Source organism: Molothrus aeneus, chromosome 9 (assembly GCF_037042795.1).
Source record: "Molothrus aeneus isolate 106 chromosome 9, BPBGC_Maene_1.0, whole genome shotgun sequence".
In the NCBI taxonomy this organism is placed as follows: Eukaryota; Metazoa; Chordata; class Aves; order Passeriformes; family Icteridae; genus Molothrus; species Molothrus aeneus.
Window position 1 is genome coordinate 15,933,600 of NC_089654.1, and position 19,107 is coordinate 15,952,706.

Consider the following 19,107-nt stretch of genomic DNA (forward strand, 5'->3'; position numbering starts at 1 on the left):
ACAATTCCAGCTGGAGCATTTGAGTCAAATCATAATACAAATTTAGCAATAGTAAATATTTAAATTGGAGGTTGTATGGATCTGTTAGTGCTGGTGAATGGCATCAGCAATTCAATGGAACCTTACTGAACATTTTTGCAGAGCTGAAAACTTGCTTGTTAGAGCAGGAATGCTGTAATCACTGGTAGGACAACAAGTCTTGGAACATTCTTTTTGTTCTTAAAGCAATGTTTTGAATGGTGTTTTGAGAAAATAAAGCATAAAAAGGAAGGAGGTGATCTGAACTCATCAGCAAAATTTCAGAAGAGCTCCCAAAAATGTGTTGCAGCACAATTTCTTTTTATGTCAAAGTACTGAAGTACACACCCTGAACCAAACAATTATGGGACTAGATGGACTAAGCAAATAGCTTATCTCTTACAGAAAGCAGCTTAAGTTTAGAAGAGGAAAAAGAATTATAGTAAACTTAAATAAATCCCTTTGAGGATAAATGCTGCTTCAGCTGCAGGCATTTTTCCTGGCATGCAACCACTGGAGGTTCAACTATTGGAAGCTTGGCAGGAATGTGGTAACATTAATAACTCATCCTTCATCTGCTGATCAGAGTTTTATGTGAGAAGTCATCATTGTTATCCATCTGGCAGGATGTCTGAGGTGTAGGAGATCTCTGTGCTTGATAAAGAGCAGGTAGGGTTGGCAGCAGGCTGTCAGCTGTGTGCTGCCTGCCCTGGCTCGGGGCGGGCATCGTGCTCAGGGTGTCGGGGCTGCTTGGCTGCTACCTCCAGTGGTTTCTGTGACAGGGCTTTACAGCTGGACCTTGGCTTGAGCAAGGAACTATCCCCTTCTCCCTGGGGATAAAAGAAGCTGTGTGACATTTAAGTAGGAACAAAGTTGGACTCTTGTCCTATAAAGACTGGAGAGACTGTGTATTTGAGAATTGAGGGTGCAGCCTATTTATTGAGCTGTAAACTAGCATTTTAATTTTTTCATCAAAGCAGCAGAGTGAGTAAAAGGAAAGGTGGACTTTGAGTGTGTTTTTCCATATCCTGATTCTCAGCTGGATTTAATGCACCTTCCTACTGCTCTTGCTACAGAAAAGCTCTTAGCAGAAACAGGAATTCTGATGTGTGAGTAGGAGGCTTGTGTTTACATGTAGCTTCTTGTGTCACTGGGCACTTTTTTGTGTGTATGCATATGTGTCATTTGCTTTTGTTATTTTAAGTTTTTAATTTAAGTGTGACCTTTCCTGGTTTGCTTTTAGCTAATGGGTATAATGAAAGTGCCACTGCAGATATTTGAAATACAGTAGCTTGTATGTGTGCAAATCTTTATGAAACTTCTGTTCAACATGTAACCCAGTGAGAGTCACTGTGTGTGCAGGCTGAAGAGATGAACCAGCTAAGATAGGGAACAATGGAGCCTGTTCTTTAGTTAAAGGAACTTTTTGTCTGTTCTTGGCTCTGGATCTCCATGAGGATGCTGTAAATGTTCCAGTTCAAGGTTGCTCACATGTCCATTGAAATAAAAGGAAGGAGAAAGTGTTCATTGAAAATCATTTACTTCAGTTACTCCGTAAACCTGCTTCCATATGGATGGGAATGCAGTTTAGAAATTAAGTAAAATAAGACTTTAGTACCATGAGCTAAGGTACTAAGGAGAGTTCATTTTGCCCTGAAGAGGGTCTATTAAAATCTGCAGCAGAGTGAACTTCAGCAACACATTTCCTTCTCTTTGATAGGCATTCCTCCTTATTCCTATGGTACATTTAGGGTGTGTAGTTAGAGCCACTAATATATTCTCTAATAAGATTTGTATCTTTACATTCTTTACATACCAAACTATCAACTCTATGTATGCCAGGTTCAATTTCTTACCACTTTGAAGCTGCCCTAGTTCCAAGTGAGTTTGGAAGGAGACGGACAGACTGGCAGTGTGTGTGGCTGTGCATCAGAGAAGAGTATTTTTCAGAGGAATTGCATGAGTTTGAGTGCTGTCTCTATCTGAGATAAAGCAATTTCATGTTACAAGCTTTGTAGCCATGTGGACTTATTTATGTAAAAGGAAATTTGAATAACTTGGATGTAAACCATTTTTAACTGTTCTATTTTTCAGATTTCTAAACTAAAAAGGAAATAAAAGTTTGTTACATTTTTTACTTTTTTTCTGTCCCAATCCTTTAAATTTATTTTTAATTGTATTGCTGGGTTGGTTTTAGTGATAAAAAGCAGCCTCTAGGGACTAGAGTTACCAGATGTGCTTTTATTTTGGTGCAGCTTGCTTTTGCAACTTGATAAATTCCCAAAGTGCTCTGGTTAGTAGAAGTGCCAGATGTTTGCTCTGTGTTCTTCTGCTTCTGATAGTGGTCATGAAAACACTGCAGGAACCTCACGGCCTAAAAGATAGGGGAACAGCAGATTTAGAAATGACAAAAGGATTAAATATTTACAGTTGAGAGCAAGCAGCTGTTAGTTTGTGTGGTGTAACTTACGATTGCATTGTACATCCATGCCAGTGCAGGTTAAACGTGCTTCAGTTGTATCTGCACTTGAGTAAAAGTGCTTGGTGTTAAACTGGGACTCCTGCACACACAAGTTGGGTGTCTTTTCAAGATTGTTGGTCTGGCTGTTTTGGGAATTCTGTGAAATGAAATACAAAGTGTCTGCTCACTGTTGTTTCTCCCTGGCTAGGTGAAACAGAAAATGCTGTTGCAGATTTGATTACTAGGCCGTGGCTCTGTGACTTTGATCGCAGGGAATGTGCTGCCTCAGATAAAAGGAGGATGAATTGGCATTGCATAAATAAGAGGGGCTGCAGCAGCAGTGTAAGGGTGGGAGTGCATGTGCAGGGTACATCCAAGGTGTATTCTCTGCCTTTCTGTGCCAGGTCCTTGCCACTCTGCTGCATGGTTTCTGTTCTGGCAGCTGTGGCCCTGAAATGCCTGTGCATTCATGGACTGTTGCTTACAGGTATGAAGAGCATCTTAAATTGAGAATTTACCCTGCTGGTGTCTCATTAGCCACCTCTTCTGGTTTCTTGCACGTTGCCTTGCTAGGTGGTTTGTTTTGCAACTGTAAAATCACACATGGTTAACTGACTTCAACTGGAGCACATCTAATCCTGATCTCTTTACCAGAGAGGACCACTCTCCAGTCTTGTTTGCTTCTCCCATCTCTGCTGCCCTTCATGGTCTCTGACCCTGCTAACCTGTGAGAAGTAAGGATGGAGTGGTGTTGCTGCTTGGGTCTCCCTGAGCTTTCAGAAGTGTACTGGGCACCTGATCTGCACCCTGTAGCTTGGGGATAAATGTCAATAGAACCTGAAGCTAGCACTTTTTGTGCAAGCAGCTCTTTTATAAGAGCATGCTCAGGATTACTGCACTAGGCAAAGCGAGAAGTTACTCATTTTCTGTGCTCTGTAGACACAGAATTTGCATGCAGCAAATACAGAGGTAATTAATAATCAATAATAATAATTAATTTAGGGGTTTTTAAATAATTTTGGGGTGAATAGTTTTGGGTTTATTTTGGGAGCTTTAATTGTGTTAATAATCTTTGGATGCTTTGTGGAACTACTCTAAAATGTAAAAATGGGCTCCTGTTTTGAAAGTCATCTTTAAACAGACTTTTCCAGTCATTTGCAGCAAGGCAAGAATGAGGTAAGATTTGACAGTTTATTGTTAGGGAAATAATGGCTGCTAATACTGCTTTTTAAATATCACAATGATTACAAAACCATTTGTGTAGGAGTGGTGTATGGCACTAGACCTTCAAAGAACTGGTAAACAAGGAAGATTCAGTGTAAACACTTAAATAGCAGCATCCAAAAGTAGGTTAGAGCGTTACACAACCTGAAAAAGCCCAGCTTTGAAGGGCAGCATTTTTGAGGATTTTAAAAAAAGAAAAAAGTGTTTTTTATAGATTTAATTTTTGCAAGTGGTACTAATTTGACATTGATTATGTAAAGAATCTTATTTTTGTCTCCAACTTACTGAAGCCTAATATTTCTTTATGCAATCCAAGAGAAATAAGATTTTGATAATTTTTTGTTTTGCAAGTTACTGTCAATGAGGTTCCTGTTGTTCATAAAGGTGATGCTTCCTTAACTGGAGAATTTATTTGCAGACTATATCAGAGATTATGTATATATTATGTATATAAATATATAGACTTATATAGAGAGGTATTATATATCTGCTTTAAGAGAAAGTCCAAAATTATAGCTGTGCAGTTTGGGCAGTGGGATGGGGGAGATGGGCTAGATGTGGGGGATTTTGTTTCATTGCTTTTGTTTCTCAAACAGTGAGTGTATGAGTTATTATTTAATTAAAAGCTATTGTAGAACTCTTGTTCCTTAGTTGAAATATTTTTCTCTATAGGAAATAATCCTTTCAGCATTGTGTTCAATGCTTTTCCTTATCCAGTCATCATCCATTACAGGGCAGCCATACAAAAATAATCCAAACTAGATCTCGCAGATTAATTTCAAATGGGTAGATTTGGTTGCTCTCAGGTGTTTAGGGAAGAAACAGTAAGTGGAAATTCTTGTCATGCTTATTGGTAGAAAGAAATAATGGAAGTCTTTTTCTATGCAGTTTTTTACATTACATCGGGTTTTGATTTTCCAGAGATAACGGCGCTGATCAGGAAGTATGTGATAACATAAGCCCCATCCTGGTGTTAGTGTTCTGCAATGCCTTCCATCACTAAAGTAGCACCAAAACGTTTCCTATAGTAGAGAAATACTATAAAAGCACCCATGTTGTGTTTTCCTGTGAAATGTTTCCTGGACTTTTCAGGCAATAGAGACACTCAGTGCACAAATCTGTGCTTAGCTGAATTTTGGGGGTTTGTTTGCAGGATGGTTGAGAGGAGGAGCTGTAGTCACAGTTGTACCTTCAGGTGCTTTTGTAGCTTGAGTGGGCTCAGGTAGAGTAAAGCACAATAATCCCTTGTGAAATAAGATGTCCTCTTAGCCAACCCATTAGGAGCTGCAAACCAGGCCATGGATAGTTGTAATATTCCCACCTAGTTCAGCAGGGCACTTTCCCTCCATTACTCGATCCCAAAGCCTACTGGTGGTTAAACCTTCAGTTTGTTTTAGACTTCTCATCTCAGAAACTGAATAACCAATGCAGGTATGGATGTGGATGTGCTCAGAATGCCTAACCTGATTTTTAGACCTTCCTGTATGTCTTTGTGCATTATTTCACAAGGGTCTTGGGGCTCCTTATACTTGGTTCTGTGGAAAAGGAGGGAGGAAAAAAAGGATAGTGCCATCATTTTGATGGCAGATTGTCCATGGAACAATTGATACTGGCAGGGTCCTGGCTAACAGGAATCTCGTATTCTATCCTTATCACATTATGGTCAAATAGTCTGCTTTAATAGGATATTGCAGAAGTAGAAATGGTTGATGGAAAGAGACAACAAAGTATACAGTGGAAATTTAAATTTAAACTTATGGTCACTTGATCAAAAACAAGCTAGCAAAGCCTTTTAGTTATGGGAAAACTTTTCTTCTCCTTAATTTCCTGTGGGAAGGGAGAAAACAATTTTGTTAGTGGTAGCACTTTTTAGCTAGAAATGTTGAGGGTTTTTTTAGGAAATTCTTTACCAGATGCAGTAACAAGGCGGATTCAAGAATCTTTTTGTTTCCTGAAACAAAGTGGACTTGTTCGTAGTCTTGGGAACCTGAGAGTGAATGAGTGTATCATGTGCTACAATTCTCCTTTTATTTGTTTGTTCTGACTTTGAATTTGCTTTAACTTTAAATATGCTTTTAAGACAGGAGGACCAGGGAGTTACAGGACAGACAGTTTTTATCTGTAAGTACAGGAAGAAGTAGGATGTAAATAAACATTAGTGACATACCAATCTGCTGCTTCCTTTTCTGCTAACTTCTGTATTTAAGCTAGAGCAGTTTCTTAGGAAATATCCCAAATATGTCCATTTTGTATTTCAGCATTTATAGTCTGAAATGTGTCAGAAATTCACCAGGCTAATCACATTCTGATCTCTTTCTATTACAGCTTTTATTTAAGACTAATGAAATTATTATAATTAAGAGTAATGATGTGTTAAGAATAATGATTTATTAAATTAGTTGCTACCCTTGCTGATTTACTGTGGACCTATGACAATTCCATTGTCATTGTTAATTTTTTTTCTCTTTATATTCCTGTTTCACTGTAACTTGTATAACTGCAAAATAAACTAAGTAGGTTTAATTCTAGAGCTCCAAATCACACTACTGCACTACTTTCAGAACTTCAAGTTTTTCCACCTTAAAGTATTAGAAGGTAGCAAGAAACAGCTCTGCTTAAAACAGTTGGATTTATTTAGGCTAAAAATTTTTGTTTCAGGAGAAAGAATACACCCAGTAGATAGCTAGAAGTGATAGATGGAGCTGAAAGAAGTTGATACTATCCTAGGGTACTATCCTGGAACTGGAGACAGGGTTTGGGAGAAAAAAAAGGTTATTTGTTAAAATTATAGTCTTTATGTAGCTGTGCAGCCTCAAGGATCATACTGCAATATCTTTGAATTTAAATCTATGCTTATTAAAACTAAACAAAAATGTGCTATTTCAAAAAGGAGTCTGTCCTGACATTCTATATTGGGAATTCAAGAACCTCACTTTTCTAGTGTGGATCTCCTTTGAATTTGGGTATGTCAAAGCCCCTTGTTCTGCTGACCCTCAAGGTCCATTTGGTGCCTTGTAAGCCCTGAAAAGGGCTGAAAGAAGGGCATGTTTTCACATGAGAAATCAGGTATTTTAACAGTTCAGCTGCACAGGACTTTGTTCTTCAGTTTGACCATCTGCTCACAGATGTTTTCTGCAATGGGGTTGTGAGTAGAGCCTGCCATGACTGGTTTTGAGGGGGGACCATCTATGGTTGCAGGTTCTGCCAGACACAGACTGGCATTTGCATGTTTCTTTTTTCTTTCTTTTTTCCTTACTTCCAAACAGTGTTATCACTGTAACGTACAATGAAACTCAAAGCCCAGTTTGTCACTCTTAAAAGGAGTTGAAAATTAGTAGTGAAAATACTCTCCACCCACTCTAAAGAATATTCCAGACAGTAGGTTTCAAAAGCTTTGAATAGTTTAAATTAAAAAGGAATAAAGAAAATCCAAACCCATTACGATACTGTACAGACCAGTTGTTCTAAGTGCCTCTTAATTGTTTTATTTCTAAGTGGGTGCAGAAATACAATACAAGTTAACTTCTATGGTTATTAGTTTAGTAAAATCAAACACCAATACATGTTATGATGGATTTAAGAACGGAAATACCAAATTTATTTGCAGCCTGTCAGAATGTGTCTTATACTGTGTGTAGGTTTATAGTTTTTCATTTTGGTTTTTAAGACTCAGAACATTAAACATTTTGGACATGTAAGGAGGCAAATCTGTTTTCAGCTCTTGGAACTGATTTTTGCTAGCTAGAAAAAGGTCTGTCTTTTATGAGACAGCGTTAGTAATGCCACAGAGGAGTTTTTTGTGTTTTATAACTACTAATCTCTGCCAAAACAGGAGCTCTTTTCTGAGTATCAGTAACTTGAAAGAAAAGATGTGTTCAGAACATTGAATGTGGTGCTTCTTGGTGTAAAGCTCCTGTTACACCATGCTGCCTACAGCCTCACAAAGAGTTTTACTCAGGCTCTGTTGTGCCTCCTAACCTTTTTGGGAATGATTTTGTGTGTGCAAGACAGAGGTCTGGTAGAGATGATTGTTAACTTTTCCTTTTATTGCTGTTCTTTCTAAGTCTTCAGCTGGAACCACTTTATGCTCAGTCATTTCTTTTCCATTATTTTGGTTGTTTGGAGCAGTCATGTCTGCAGTGCCTGGGTTTCCATCCTTTATCCACGTGTTCTCATGGCAGAAGCAAAAAAATCACCTTTTTTCTGTGAAAGGAATTCTGGAGGCCGTGCCCCAAACCGCAGTGAAGTAACTTCCCACGTAATTAGCTGGTGCAGAGTTGAGAGAAAGGCTAGCCCCAGAGAGCAGGCAGGAGCAGCTGCCCACGTTTGCTCCAGCAGTGAGCTGGTTCCTCCTTCCCAGCCTGCTCTCCTGTACCACAGGACTCATCCTTGTGTGCCTTGGCTTGGTGCTCTCCTGCTGAACGCACCTGCTGGGCGAGAACTTCTGTGGCAGCCAGGGTAGGTGAGAGCACAGTGAAAACAGCCTGGAGATGGAGAGTATGCCTTCCAGAGAGCTTCCTAGAAAGAAAAAAAATCTATTATGGGGAAAAAGTCACCTCTGCTGTTGCTTTGTGGTTCTCCTGTTCTGGGCAGGTGACAGGCAGTTGGGCCCTAGGAGTTAGGAGGGTCCTTTTTATCAATCTGTTCACATTAGCACAAATGGCTAATGCTGTTCAAGTGCACACTGTTATTGTTCAAATGTCAAAGGTGGCAACTCCAGGGCAAGCAGTCATGCTGTGTCTCGGTGTAGGTGAAGCAGTGGGAGACATTAAAGATGGGAGTTTGTAGCTGACTTCCAAGTCAGGCACTGTGAGGCTTTGATATCTGGGGGGTGTTACTGGTTCGTGTCCTTCAGCACTTTGTACAGCAGCTGCAGCCCTGGGCAGGTGTGTGGGGGCAGGCTCAGGAGCCTCTCCGGAAGGAGTTCCTTGTGGAGCTGGGAGGACTGTAAGATACCAAAAACTTCTTATGAGGGAGGAGTATTTGACCAAGAAAGGGAGAACTGGAAGCTCCTTCTGCCAGTTCCCTGAGAAACTCAGTCCTAACTTTTAAGTTTTAGCAGCTGTGCCAAGAGCACTAGCATGAGTGCTGCAGTGAGATAAAGTCCTTCCTCTGTGGCTGCCTCCACCAGATCCTAGGCTTGGTATGCAAGACTGGTAAAAGCTTCAGGGAGGAGTGTGAGAGGGCAGGGGCTGGGTATCTCCTTGTGTTGGAGGAGACGCTTAGATCATGAACTCTGTGGTAGTAAAGACAAGTGCTGGCCTTTCCCACAGACCAAGATGTGGGAGCTGCTTGTACTGGTGTGGGGAAGGAGGGGTGCTAGTGCATGGCTTTTACCATATAGGCAATTGCTGGTATTTGAGTTCTGTGTGTAGAAATGTCTGTTATCCAGAAATAATTAAATTATCATGCTGTATATATGTTGCCTCTGATGCTGTCCTTTACAATGTGTGAGATGCAGGTCTGTATGAATTGTTATGCTACAAGTTAAAAATAATAAATCCAGTGCATCTTGTTACTGCCTGCTTTGATCTCCTTGGGCTCTGCTAAGCTGTTCGTGTCCCAAGCAAAGGGAGACAGACTCTGGGGGATAGTGTACATACTATCTCCTTCCCAGCTGCATGTGTGCACACAAGCTAGATATTTTTCTATAGAAATGGCAAATTTGAGTCACACATTCAGCAGTCAAAATGATGATTTTACTACATCCTGCTTGCGCAGGAAGCTTATTTTTTTTTAAAGCTGATAAGTTGATTCCTCCATATTCTGTCAAAACAAAAACCAAAGCAAGTTGCTTAAAGCTGCAGAGAGGTTTGGATTCCCCATAGTGAAACCTTCTGAGGTTGTGTATGTCAAGCTGGGATTGTTTTTAAATGGTAAAATTAATGTCCCCAGTCAACAACAGTGATTTTGTCTTTGTTTTCTTGTAGGAATGTTTACCCTTGCAGAAGTTGCATCGCTCAGTGACATCCAGCCAACTTACCGTATCTTGAAACCATGGTGGGATGTATTTATGGATTATCTTGCTGTTGTTATGTTAATGGTTGCCATTTTTGCTGGAACCATGCAGCTGACAAAAGACCAGGTGGTCTGCTTGCCAGTTTTGCCGTCTACTGTAAATTCAAGAGTGCAGCCTGATACAGCAGGGAAGGCTGACTTCACCACTGTTGAAACAACCACTGATCAAGAAGAAGCGTCAATGAGAACTGTTTCCTTTGCCCCTACTGTAACACCTAACATTCTTCTGAGCAGAGCTACCTCTTCTCAGTATCAACCCACTGAATCAGACCAGGAGCTGAAGAAGGAGCAGAAAGATTCCTCAGGCCGTAAAACAAATTTGGATTTTCAGCAGTATGTATTTATTAACCAGATGTGCTATCATTTGGCTCTTCCTTGGTACTCAAAGTATTTTCCCTATCTTGTTCTCATCCATACTATCATTTTAATAGTCAGTAGTAATTTTTGGTTCAAGTATCCCAAGACTTGCTCAAAAATTGAGCATTTTGTGTCTATATTGGGGAAGTGCTTTGAGTCTCCTTGGACTACAAAAGCGTTGTCTGAAACGGCATGTGAGGACTCTGAGGAGAACAAACAGAGGTTAACTGGTGCCCAGTCCCTGCCCAAGTATGTTTCCACTAGCAGTGATGAAGGAAGCCCAAGTGCCAGCACTCCCATGATAACCAAATCTGGCTTCAAGTTTTCAGCTGACAAGCCGATGATTGAGATTCCCAGTGTCACGATTTTAGATAAGAAAGATGGAGAACAAGCCAAGGCGCTGTTTGAGAAAGTCCGGAAGTTCCGGGCTCACGTGGAAGACAGTGATCTTATTTACAAGCTCTACGTTGGCCAGACTGTCATCAAGACTGTCAAGTTCATATTTATTCTCTGCTATACTGCAAACTTTGTCAACACCATCAGTTTTGAGCACATCTGCTACCCGAAAGTGGAACACCTGATTGGCTACACAGAGTTTGAATGTACACACAATATGGCTTATATGTTGAAGAAGCTGCTTATCAGCTACATTTCCCTCATCTGTGTCTATGGTTTTATCTGCCTCTACACGCTTTTCTGGCTGTTCCGGATACCTTTAAAAGAATACTCTTTTGAAAAGGTCAGAGAAGAGAGCAGCTTCAGCGATATCCCAGATGTCAAAAATGATTTTGCATTTCTCTTGCACATGGTGGATCAGTATGACCAGCTGTATTCGAAGCGATTTGGTGTCTTTTTGTCAGAGGTAAGCGAGAACAAACTGCGCGGGATTAGTTTGAACCACGAATGGACTTACGAAAAGCTTCGGCAGCACGTCTCCCGCAACGCCCAGGACAAGCAGGAGCTGCATCTCTTCATGCTCTCAGGGGTCCCTGATGCAGTGTTTGATCTGACAGATCTGGATGTGTTGAAACTGGAGCTGATTCCTGAAGCGAAAATTACAGCCAAAATTTCCCAGATGACAAATCTTCAGGAGCTTCATCTGTACCACTGCCCTGCGAAGGTCGAGCAGACTGCCTTCAGCTTCCTCCGGGACCACTTGAGATGCCTTCATGTGAAATTCACAGATGTCGCGGAAATTCCTGCGTGGGTGTATTTGCTCAAAACCCTCCGTGAATTGTATTTGATAGGCAACTTGAACTCTGAAAATAATAAAATGATAGGGCTTGAATCTCTTAGAGAGTTGAGACACCTTAAAATTCTCCACGTGAAGAGCAATTTGACCAAAATTCCCCCCAATATCACAGATGTAGCACCACATCTGACAAAACTAGTCATTCATAATGATGGCACTAAGCTTGTGGTACTCAATAGCCTTAAGAAAATGACAAATGTTGCAGAGTTGGAACTGCAGAACTGTGAACTGGAGAGAATTCCCCATGCCATCTTCAGTCTCTCTAACTTACAGGAACTGGATTTAAAGTCAAATAGCATACGCACAATTGAAGAAATTATCAGTTTCCAGCATTTAAAAAGATTGACTTGTTTAAAGCTGTGGCACAATAAAATAGTCAGCATTCCTTCATCCATTACTCACATAAAGAATTTGGAGTCTCTTTATCTCTCCAATAACAAACTTGAAACCTTACCTGCCGCAGTGTTCAGTTTACAGAAACTTCGGTGTTTGGATGTAAGCTACAACTCAATTGCGGTGATTCCAGTGGAAATAGGTTTGCTTCAAAATCTTCAGCATTTTCACATCACAGGAAACAAAGTCGACATTTTGCCAAAACAGTTGTTTAAATGTGTTAAATTGAGGACTTTAAGTCTGGGACAAAACTGCATTACCTCAATCCCAGATAAAGTAAGTCAGCTGTTGCAGCTGACTTACCTGGAACTGAAGGGAAACTGCTTGGACCGTCTGCCAGCTACACTGGGGCAGTGTCAGCTTCTCAGGAAAAGTGGGCTTGTAGTGGAAGATCACCTCTTTGACACTTTACCCTCAGAAGTTAAAGAGGTGTTGAATCAAGACACGGGCATTCCCTTTGCTAATGGGATTTAGACTGAGGTGAAATGCTCTGGTAACTGACTTCCAAATGGCAAATGATAAAAAGTATGGCAACTGTGAGATCATGTGTTTTAGAAAGCTGAATTCCTTGGAAGGCAGAATTACTAGCAGGTTTAGAAGTGCAACTGAGTGTTCAATGTTTGCAGTGTTTTAAAAGTTCATTTCCAAAATTTTTGAGAGGATAAAGAACCTTAATAATCTCAATTCTTTTTTCCTTAAATTGTTTGTAACTTGGATGCTGCCGCTTTTGAATGTTTACAAATTTGCTTGCCTGCTTAAAGTAAATGATTAAATTGATGACCTTTTCTTACTATGCAAGTTATTCCTTAAGGTCTGGTTTTACTTTAGTGCATTATGGGGAGACAAACCAAGGCTAAATGTTGTATGTGGTATGGGCCTAATAGCACTTGAAACACAGGTTGAATTGTGTTGTTAGTGTTTACCTGCCCTTGGCAAATAAAACCAGTTTGGCTGTGATTTGAACTGCACCAGAACCACCATTTTCCTGCATTAAGGTATGTGGTTTCATTGGTTTCATAGAATCATTTAGGTTGGCAAAGACCTGTAAGATCATCGAGTCCAACCATTAACCTAACACTGTCAGGTCCTCCATGTCCCTAATCACCATGTCTGCGCTTTTGTTGAATGCTTCTGGGGATGGTGATTCCATCACTTCCCTGGGCAGCCTATTCCAATGTTTGACCACTCTTTCAGTGAAAAAAATTTTCCTAATGATCTATCTTAGCACAACTTTTGTCTTTTTGTGCTACTGCTTGTTACCTGGGAGAAAAGACTGGCCTCCACCTCACTACACCATCCTTTCAGGTAGTCGTAGGGAGTGATAAGGGTCCCTCCTGAGCGTCATTTTCTCTGGGCTCAAGACCCCCGCCTCCCTCACCCAGTCCTATCAGGACTTGTGTTCCAGACCCTTCACCAGCTCCACTGCCCTTCTCTGGACACTCTGCAGTACTTCAGTGTTTTGCATCAGTCCAAATGTGTTTGCCTTCATTCTCAAGGCTTCATGTTTTTGGGTAAGATTCCTTCTGTGGTCTGGTGTGCTAGTCCTTCACCCTGGGAAAGGCTGGTCACCTTCCTGCAGCTGGTCTGCCCCTCAGCCTCCACAATGCTCCTCTGTCCCATGCAGCAGTGGGTGGCAAAAGGCAGAATATTGCTACATGGCTTTCAAGTTGGAGATAGTTTTGACATTCGTGCTCTTTTGGAAGATGACTTTGAAAGCCATTAAACACCAAGTGACTTTACTGCTCATGTTTTGCTCTTCTGAGGTTTTTTATCTGGAAAACTCAAGGCGTTTTATGAGTTGGTGATTGCTCTGTTTAACCGCCCTGGCTTAGGATGTGGGGCGTCATCTCCATTTACCAGACTAATAACAGACATAAGATTGGCTTTTTCACTGAACCGTGATTAAGCTTTACCATCTATTGTGGTGTCTTCTGCACCTGGACTTTACCATACCCAGCCCAACTAATCTGATGTCTTTGAAGACTTACTCACTGTTAGAAATCCTAACTGTGTGCCAGATAAGTCATCCAATAAAGAAAAAAGCAGACAGCAGTGAGCTTGGGTTTGGTTTTTGTTGGTTTTGTTTGGTTGTTTTGGGTTTGTTTTTTTTTTTTTGGCTTTTTTGGTGGTGTCTTTTTAGCTGAGTTTGCATTGCCAGAACCATTAGAGAAATATAATCCATTAAATCTGCAAAATCATCAGTCGTAAATCTCAGTCATTTACATTCCACGTGTGCAGAAAAGAAGTACTATGCTGAGAGATGACTGCATGATTACTCATGGTTTAAACACAATTCCCTATTGTAGTGTGGTCAGGACTGAACTAGTCTGTAGTTAAAGGGACTGTTCTTCTCACACAGAAATCCTCATGCACAGTGATTTCCACTGTAACTTCACCAGAGCTGCCCTGACTTACACCACTATTAACGAGCAGATAGTTTAGGCCTAGAGGCATTGAGCAGGCAGGAACATTTCAAATACTGCTCTTAGAAGTTTTGCATATTTTATTGTTAATAATTTACTGTTAGTCATGCTGAGAGGACTGTTCTCAGCTGTAGGTAGCAGTCTCTGAATACATACCTGCACCACATGTTTATGTATCTCAGAGGACCAGTTTATGAATAGTGGTTTTCCTATTTCTCATGGGGATACAGTCTGTTTTCCACTTGCCAGCGGGTAGTAAACTTGGGATGTTGACAGTTTTGCAATACCAAGTCACAGGTTAGGCAGAGTACTTGGAGTTACTGATCTGTTCTCCACTGGGAAACTTAGTGCAAATCCTCAGATTCTTTTTTTTAGAAGGTAAGGCTGCAGCGGACTTTTCTTTTTTTAAGAAACTCTTTCATTTGTTTATTTTTTGCACATAGATCACTTTAAAATTGCTGGACTATTGACTCTAGAAAAACTGTGGACTATACTATTGGTGTATGCTTTGTATTTGCTGTTGAGTGTCATTTCAGTTTCCATGAAATTGTGTGTAGGAGGGAGGAAGAGTTGGAGGATGACAAAATGATTAAAATACTTAGAAAAATAGTTATATTTTTAATCTTTTTTCCCCTTTTTTAATAGCAGAGTCGCACAGAAGGTGGCTGTGTATTTATCTAGTTTTTAAAAGGTGTTTTTGGTGTTTCTGATTCTCCTGCTGGCCCTACTGATGTTCAAAAACTAAACCCATGTCTAATTCATATGACTATGTTATACTCAAAAATTAAACCCATGTCCACTTAATGAGTATGGTATACATAACTTAGACCACTGTTTTGACTAGTTAGTAGCCAACTGTATGTCTTTAGACAATTTTCTCCAAAATAAATGTATGTTAAAATTAACATACTTCTAATGCTTGCTTAGCATAAGCTCCGTTCTTGTTTTTAAGAGATCTTTGTCAGAGTGGGGAGGACCTTCCCAGCACCCCCATGTCACCTCCCCCCAGTCCTTCCTCCTCTTTGTGACTGTTTATAATGTTCCTGTTTCCTGCGTGTCAACTGACACAGTTTTGCTTTAAAGTCTTGGAAGTTCATCTCTTTTCCATGTAAGGCATGTGAAATATATTTTGCATTTCTATTTGATTTAATAAATAAGATGTTTATATCTTCCTCTAATCTATTTTTTTAATGGGTGAAAAGTGTGTTTGCATAGTAAACTCCCTGATTTCAAGTACCTCATGCTGAACTTGTTCTGTGGTGCCTGTACTCTAAGAAGTATGAAGAGGTAGAAGTTGCTGCTCACAGTAAATCCTGTAGGTATGTTTCTATCTAGAATGCAGTACTTCAGATTTTTTTCATGTACACAATCTCAATGACCTGCCTAAATGTTTTTATTTGGCTAATCAAATTCTGCAGAACACATGTATGGTCCTGGAAGAAAAACCTGTGTTTGTTCAAATGAGAGGAAGTAGGAAGTTGCCTGTTCTGTTTGCTTCTGCCACTGTAACTCATTTTGGTGAAGATCCTTTAGTTTTCCAATAAATCGACCTTTTGGAAACGGCTTCCAATGATGCAAACTGAACAATGGCATTTCTGGGCAGGCATCAAGCCTCTTGGTGTAAGGGAAGATGCTGACACTTGTGAAAGGCTCTCTGCTGCTACATAATGGCTTTGCAGTCCTGAGCTGCCCTCTCTGGTAGCAAAGCAGGATGCCCAGCCACTGTACATCTTGTCTGAGTATGGGGGTTCTGCTTTGTGGACTGCATTTTTAATGAAAATCTTAGAGAAATAGCTTTATATTGTATTTCCATGGATGTGCAGAGAAATCAGTGGTGTATGGTTACATGAAGGCAGTGGATTAGGTCTTGATTCCTTTACTTAAAGTCAGGTTGAACAGAGCAGGTGCTTCTATAGCTGTGGTGTTGACTGTCATTCTCATTTCTTACAGGATCTGGCTGTCAGACTTCTCAGTTCTCAAGACAGGGAGTTGAGCAGGAAACCTGACAGTCCCACATGTAACTGCTGCAGCTTATTGTGAACACGACAAATGGGGCTTCTGTTGACCCTTTGGGTTGGAACCCTGGGAGGGTGCTAAACATGAAAACAGAAGTCTCAGATTTGCTGAGGGATCTCAGTATTGATAGCAGGGCCACAGGGCACAGTGGGCTGAGGGGAGCAGAGCCATGGGCACAGTGGCACTGGGCTGAGGGAAGATCATCTGGGCAGCTGTCACCAGTCTGATGGGATTGTTTTCTATGCAGCAGCTGGCCTCAAACCATCATGGACCATGGCACTGCTTTTCAGTCCAGAGCAAGGAGGGAGGCTAAGCATTTCCTGTCTATAAGCTGTGGATTCGTTAAGAGAGGTAAAATGCCTGAACAATTGTGAAAAACACAAATCATGCAAAAATTAAGTCATGTAGAAAGATTCAAGAGGCAGAGGCAGTCTCATCATTAGCTGCATGGCAGAGCCATGTCAACATGTTTCTAATGTGTGATCCCAGCACACTTTGATTTAGACAGCAAATCATCAGTCTGGGCAGGACTAGAAGGTACCTCAGGATGGCTTTAAGCCTGCTGCCCTGCCTCGTGCAGAAATAAGGTTCCCTAACTCATTACTGCCAGATGTTGGTCAATATTAGAATGGGTTAGACAGCAATGGAAATTCCACCCTCTCCAGGCAAGCTGTTTACTTAATCATCTCTCTGTCGAAGAGAGAGCAAGAGAACTGCTGATGCTCTGTTTAAGGCAAACTAAATGGTTAGAAATATATTGACCTATTAGCTTGCAGAAGTACAGCCAAACAGACTGTGTGGATATGCTGGGTGGATATGTTGCTTCCCGAGCAGTTTGGGCAGACTGAAGTTCAGGATTCCTTTGAGAAAAGCCCTGAGGGACAGCTTGCATCAGTTCAGTTACAGATACAGCACAAACAGTTCTGTCCTCCAGTGACAGCAGGGCCAACCACCGTGCAGTGCATCCATGACTGGTCTGCCTTGTCTTAGCCTAGAGACTGATATCCTTGCCCTTGCAAAGCCTGGGTACTTTGTTTCTTCAGAAAGACATTTTATGAAGGCATTTAAATAAAGTTTATTGAGCAAGTTTGCTGTAGGAACATGCAAGTTGATCCTTAAGATTACCAAATTTGAAAGATTTGAGACTAATTCTGTAGTGATTTTGACCCTGGCATTAGTCCCTTGCCTCCCTCTGTGAATTGATGAAATTACTGCACAAACTAATGATTTACCCAAATGGTTGGCATTTCAGCACTACAGCAGAGTTCCCAGTTCAGGCTGGCTGCTTGTGCTTATACAGTGTGTTCAGCACTTAAACCAAAGGCATCAAACACTGAGGTTGCAAAACCCTGTGGGTTTATGCTGTTACCAATTTCCCAGGACAGCAAATCATTCCCCATGCTGCTCAAGGGAGGGTAGGCTGTGTCACTGAGTACAGTTGTTTCTGTAGCAAAGATGAGGCTTTAGAATTAAGCTCAGAAACAGATTTTCCAAGCTGATTACAAACACGCACTCATTCCATGATAAAAGTCATGAGAGATGTCATTTCTGGCTGAGATGCTTAAAATAGTTCTGTAACTCAGCCAGGCATGGGTGCAGAAGTGACAGCTCTGTAATGCTGCACATCAACACAATACAATCAAGTGAGGATCTTTAAAACAACACACCGTGGAGTTTGGCCAGGCTGCATCTCCCTCCCTTCCCTGAAGAGAACAGCCCCTAAGCCCTTTTGCAATTATTATCACTGGGACCTTTGTTCTGTCTTGCCTCCAACAGCACATTGCCCCTTGATGCTGGAGGTAACACAAGGTTATTGGTTTAATGATGACTATTTGGGAAGAAAGCCATCTTCTAAATTAACACCACAGTTGCTTGCAGGAAGTCTTCCAGCACAGAGCAGGTCTGTTCCCATAAAATGAACATGTGCCCATAAACAATAAAATTTCAAGTTAGGACTGGGTTGTGTAGACCATTAGGAATAAATGCATGGACATGTTGCTGTTCTGCTAACAAGTTCTGGGTATTTTTGCTGCTTCACGTGATTTGTAAAAAATGGATTTTAAAACCATTTTCCCTAACACCATGCTGCAGCAACTCTGGAGCCAATTGTTGTTGGCTTGGGGAAGGCAGGCTTACCCCAGAGGGTGTTGCTGGAGGTGCTCTGGCAGAGCTGAGGTGGAAGAAGGTCTGGGTGTTGTGGCTGCTCCCAGCACCCTATGGAGGGTTCACTCTCCTGGGAAAGCCAGATTTACCTCACTCCTGAGGCATCTATGGGAGATGCCATACAAGAAAGAGTGTGCCCTTAACCACAAAATAAAGGGAATACTGTTGAATGAAACATGCAATGTTTCTGAAAGATGGGGATTGTGATAACAGGAGGAAATGCAGAATGAGTGGGAATAAATGGTCCTGAGAGGAGGTAGAGCCCCCATCTCTGGCTTGAAATTTCAGAAGTTTCAGAAAGATAAGTGTAAAATCTGGAATGTAAGTTACAAGTGCTCCTGCCTAGAGCCAAGTTCAATTTCTCATGGCACTGTATGACTTTGCCATTTTTTTTCTACTTTGTTTCTGGTATCTGTCCCCTCTGGCTCTCAGAGCAGGGCCTCAGGGTGCCTGTGCTGCTGACATGCTCTCCATCCCCTGCTGCTCCGTGCCAGTGCCTGTGATAAGCCCATCTTGGCACTTCTCCCAGCAGGGCCCTACCCGGAGCTGCAGCCCTGCCCTGCAGGGAACCCCCAGCACTGTCGGGGCCAGAGCCTAATCTGGGAGCTGCAGCTTGCCCCGAGAGGGACTGTCCTCCTCGGGCTGGCAGGGTGGGGCAGAGCTCTGCCACAGCCGGGCTGGAAGCTCCCCCAGCTCCCGGGGCTGCTCCATGGAAGTGCTGGGGCAGGGCGGTCCTGTCCATGCTTGGCACAGGTCCTCTCCAGCTCGCACAGCTGGGGGAG

At 41.5% G+C, this 19,107-nt stretch overlaps 1 protein-coding gene across 3 annotated transcripts in view; it reads left to right on the forward strand.

Annotated features, from left to right (window-relative positions):
• LRRC8D (leucine rich repeat containing 8 VRAC subunit D) overlaps positions 1 to 15,318 on the forward strand; it is a 51,230-nt gene extending 35,912 nt beyond the window's left edge. For all 3 annotated transcript variants that reach the window (XM_066555624.1, XM_066555626.1, XM_066555625.1), the window contains one exon: positions 9,634 to 15,318. In XM_066555624.1, coding sequence (XP_066411721.1) covers positions 9,636 to 12,197 — 2,562 coding nt within the window. In that variant the 5' untranslated portion in view covers positions 9,634 to 9,635 and the 3' untranslated portion in view covers positions 12,198 to 15,318. The remainder of the gene's footprint in view (positions 1 to 9,633) is intronic.
• The last annotated feature ends 3,789 nt before the right edge of the window (positions 15,319 to 19,107 follow it).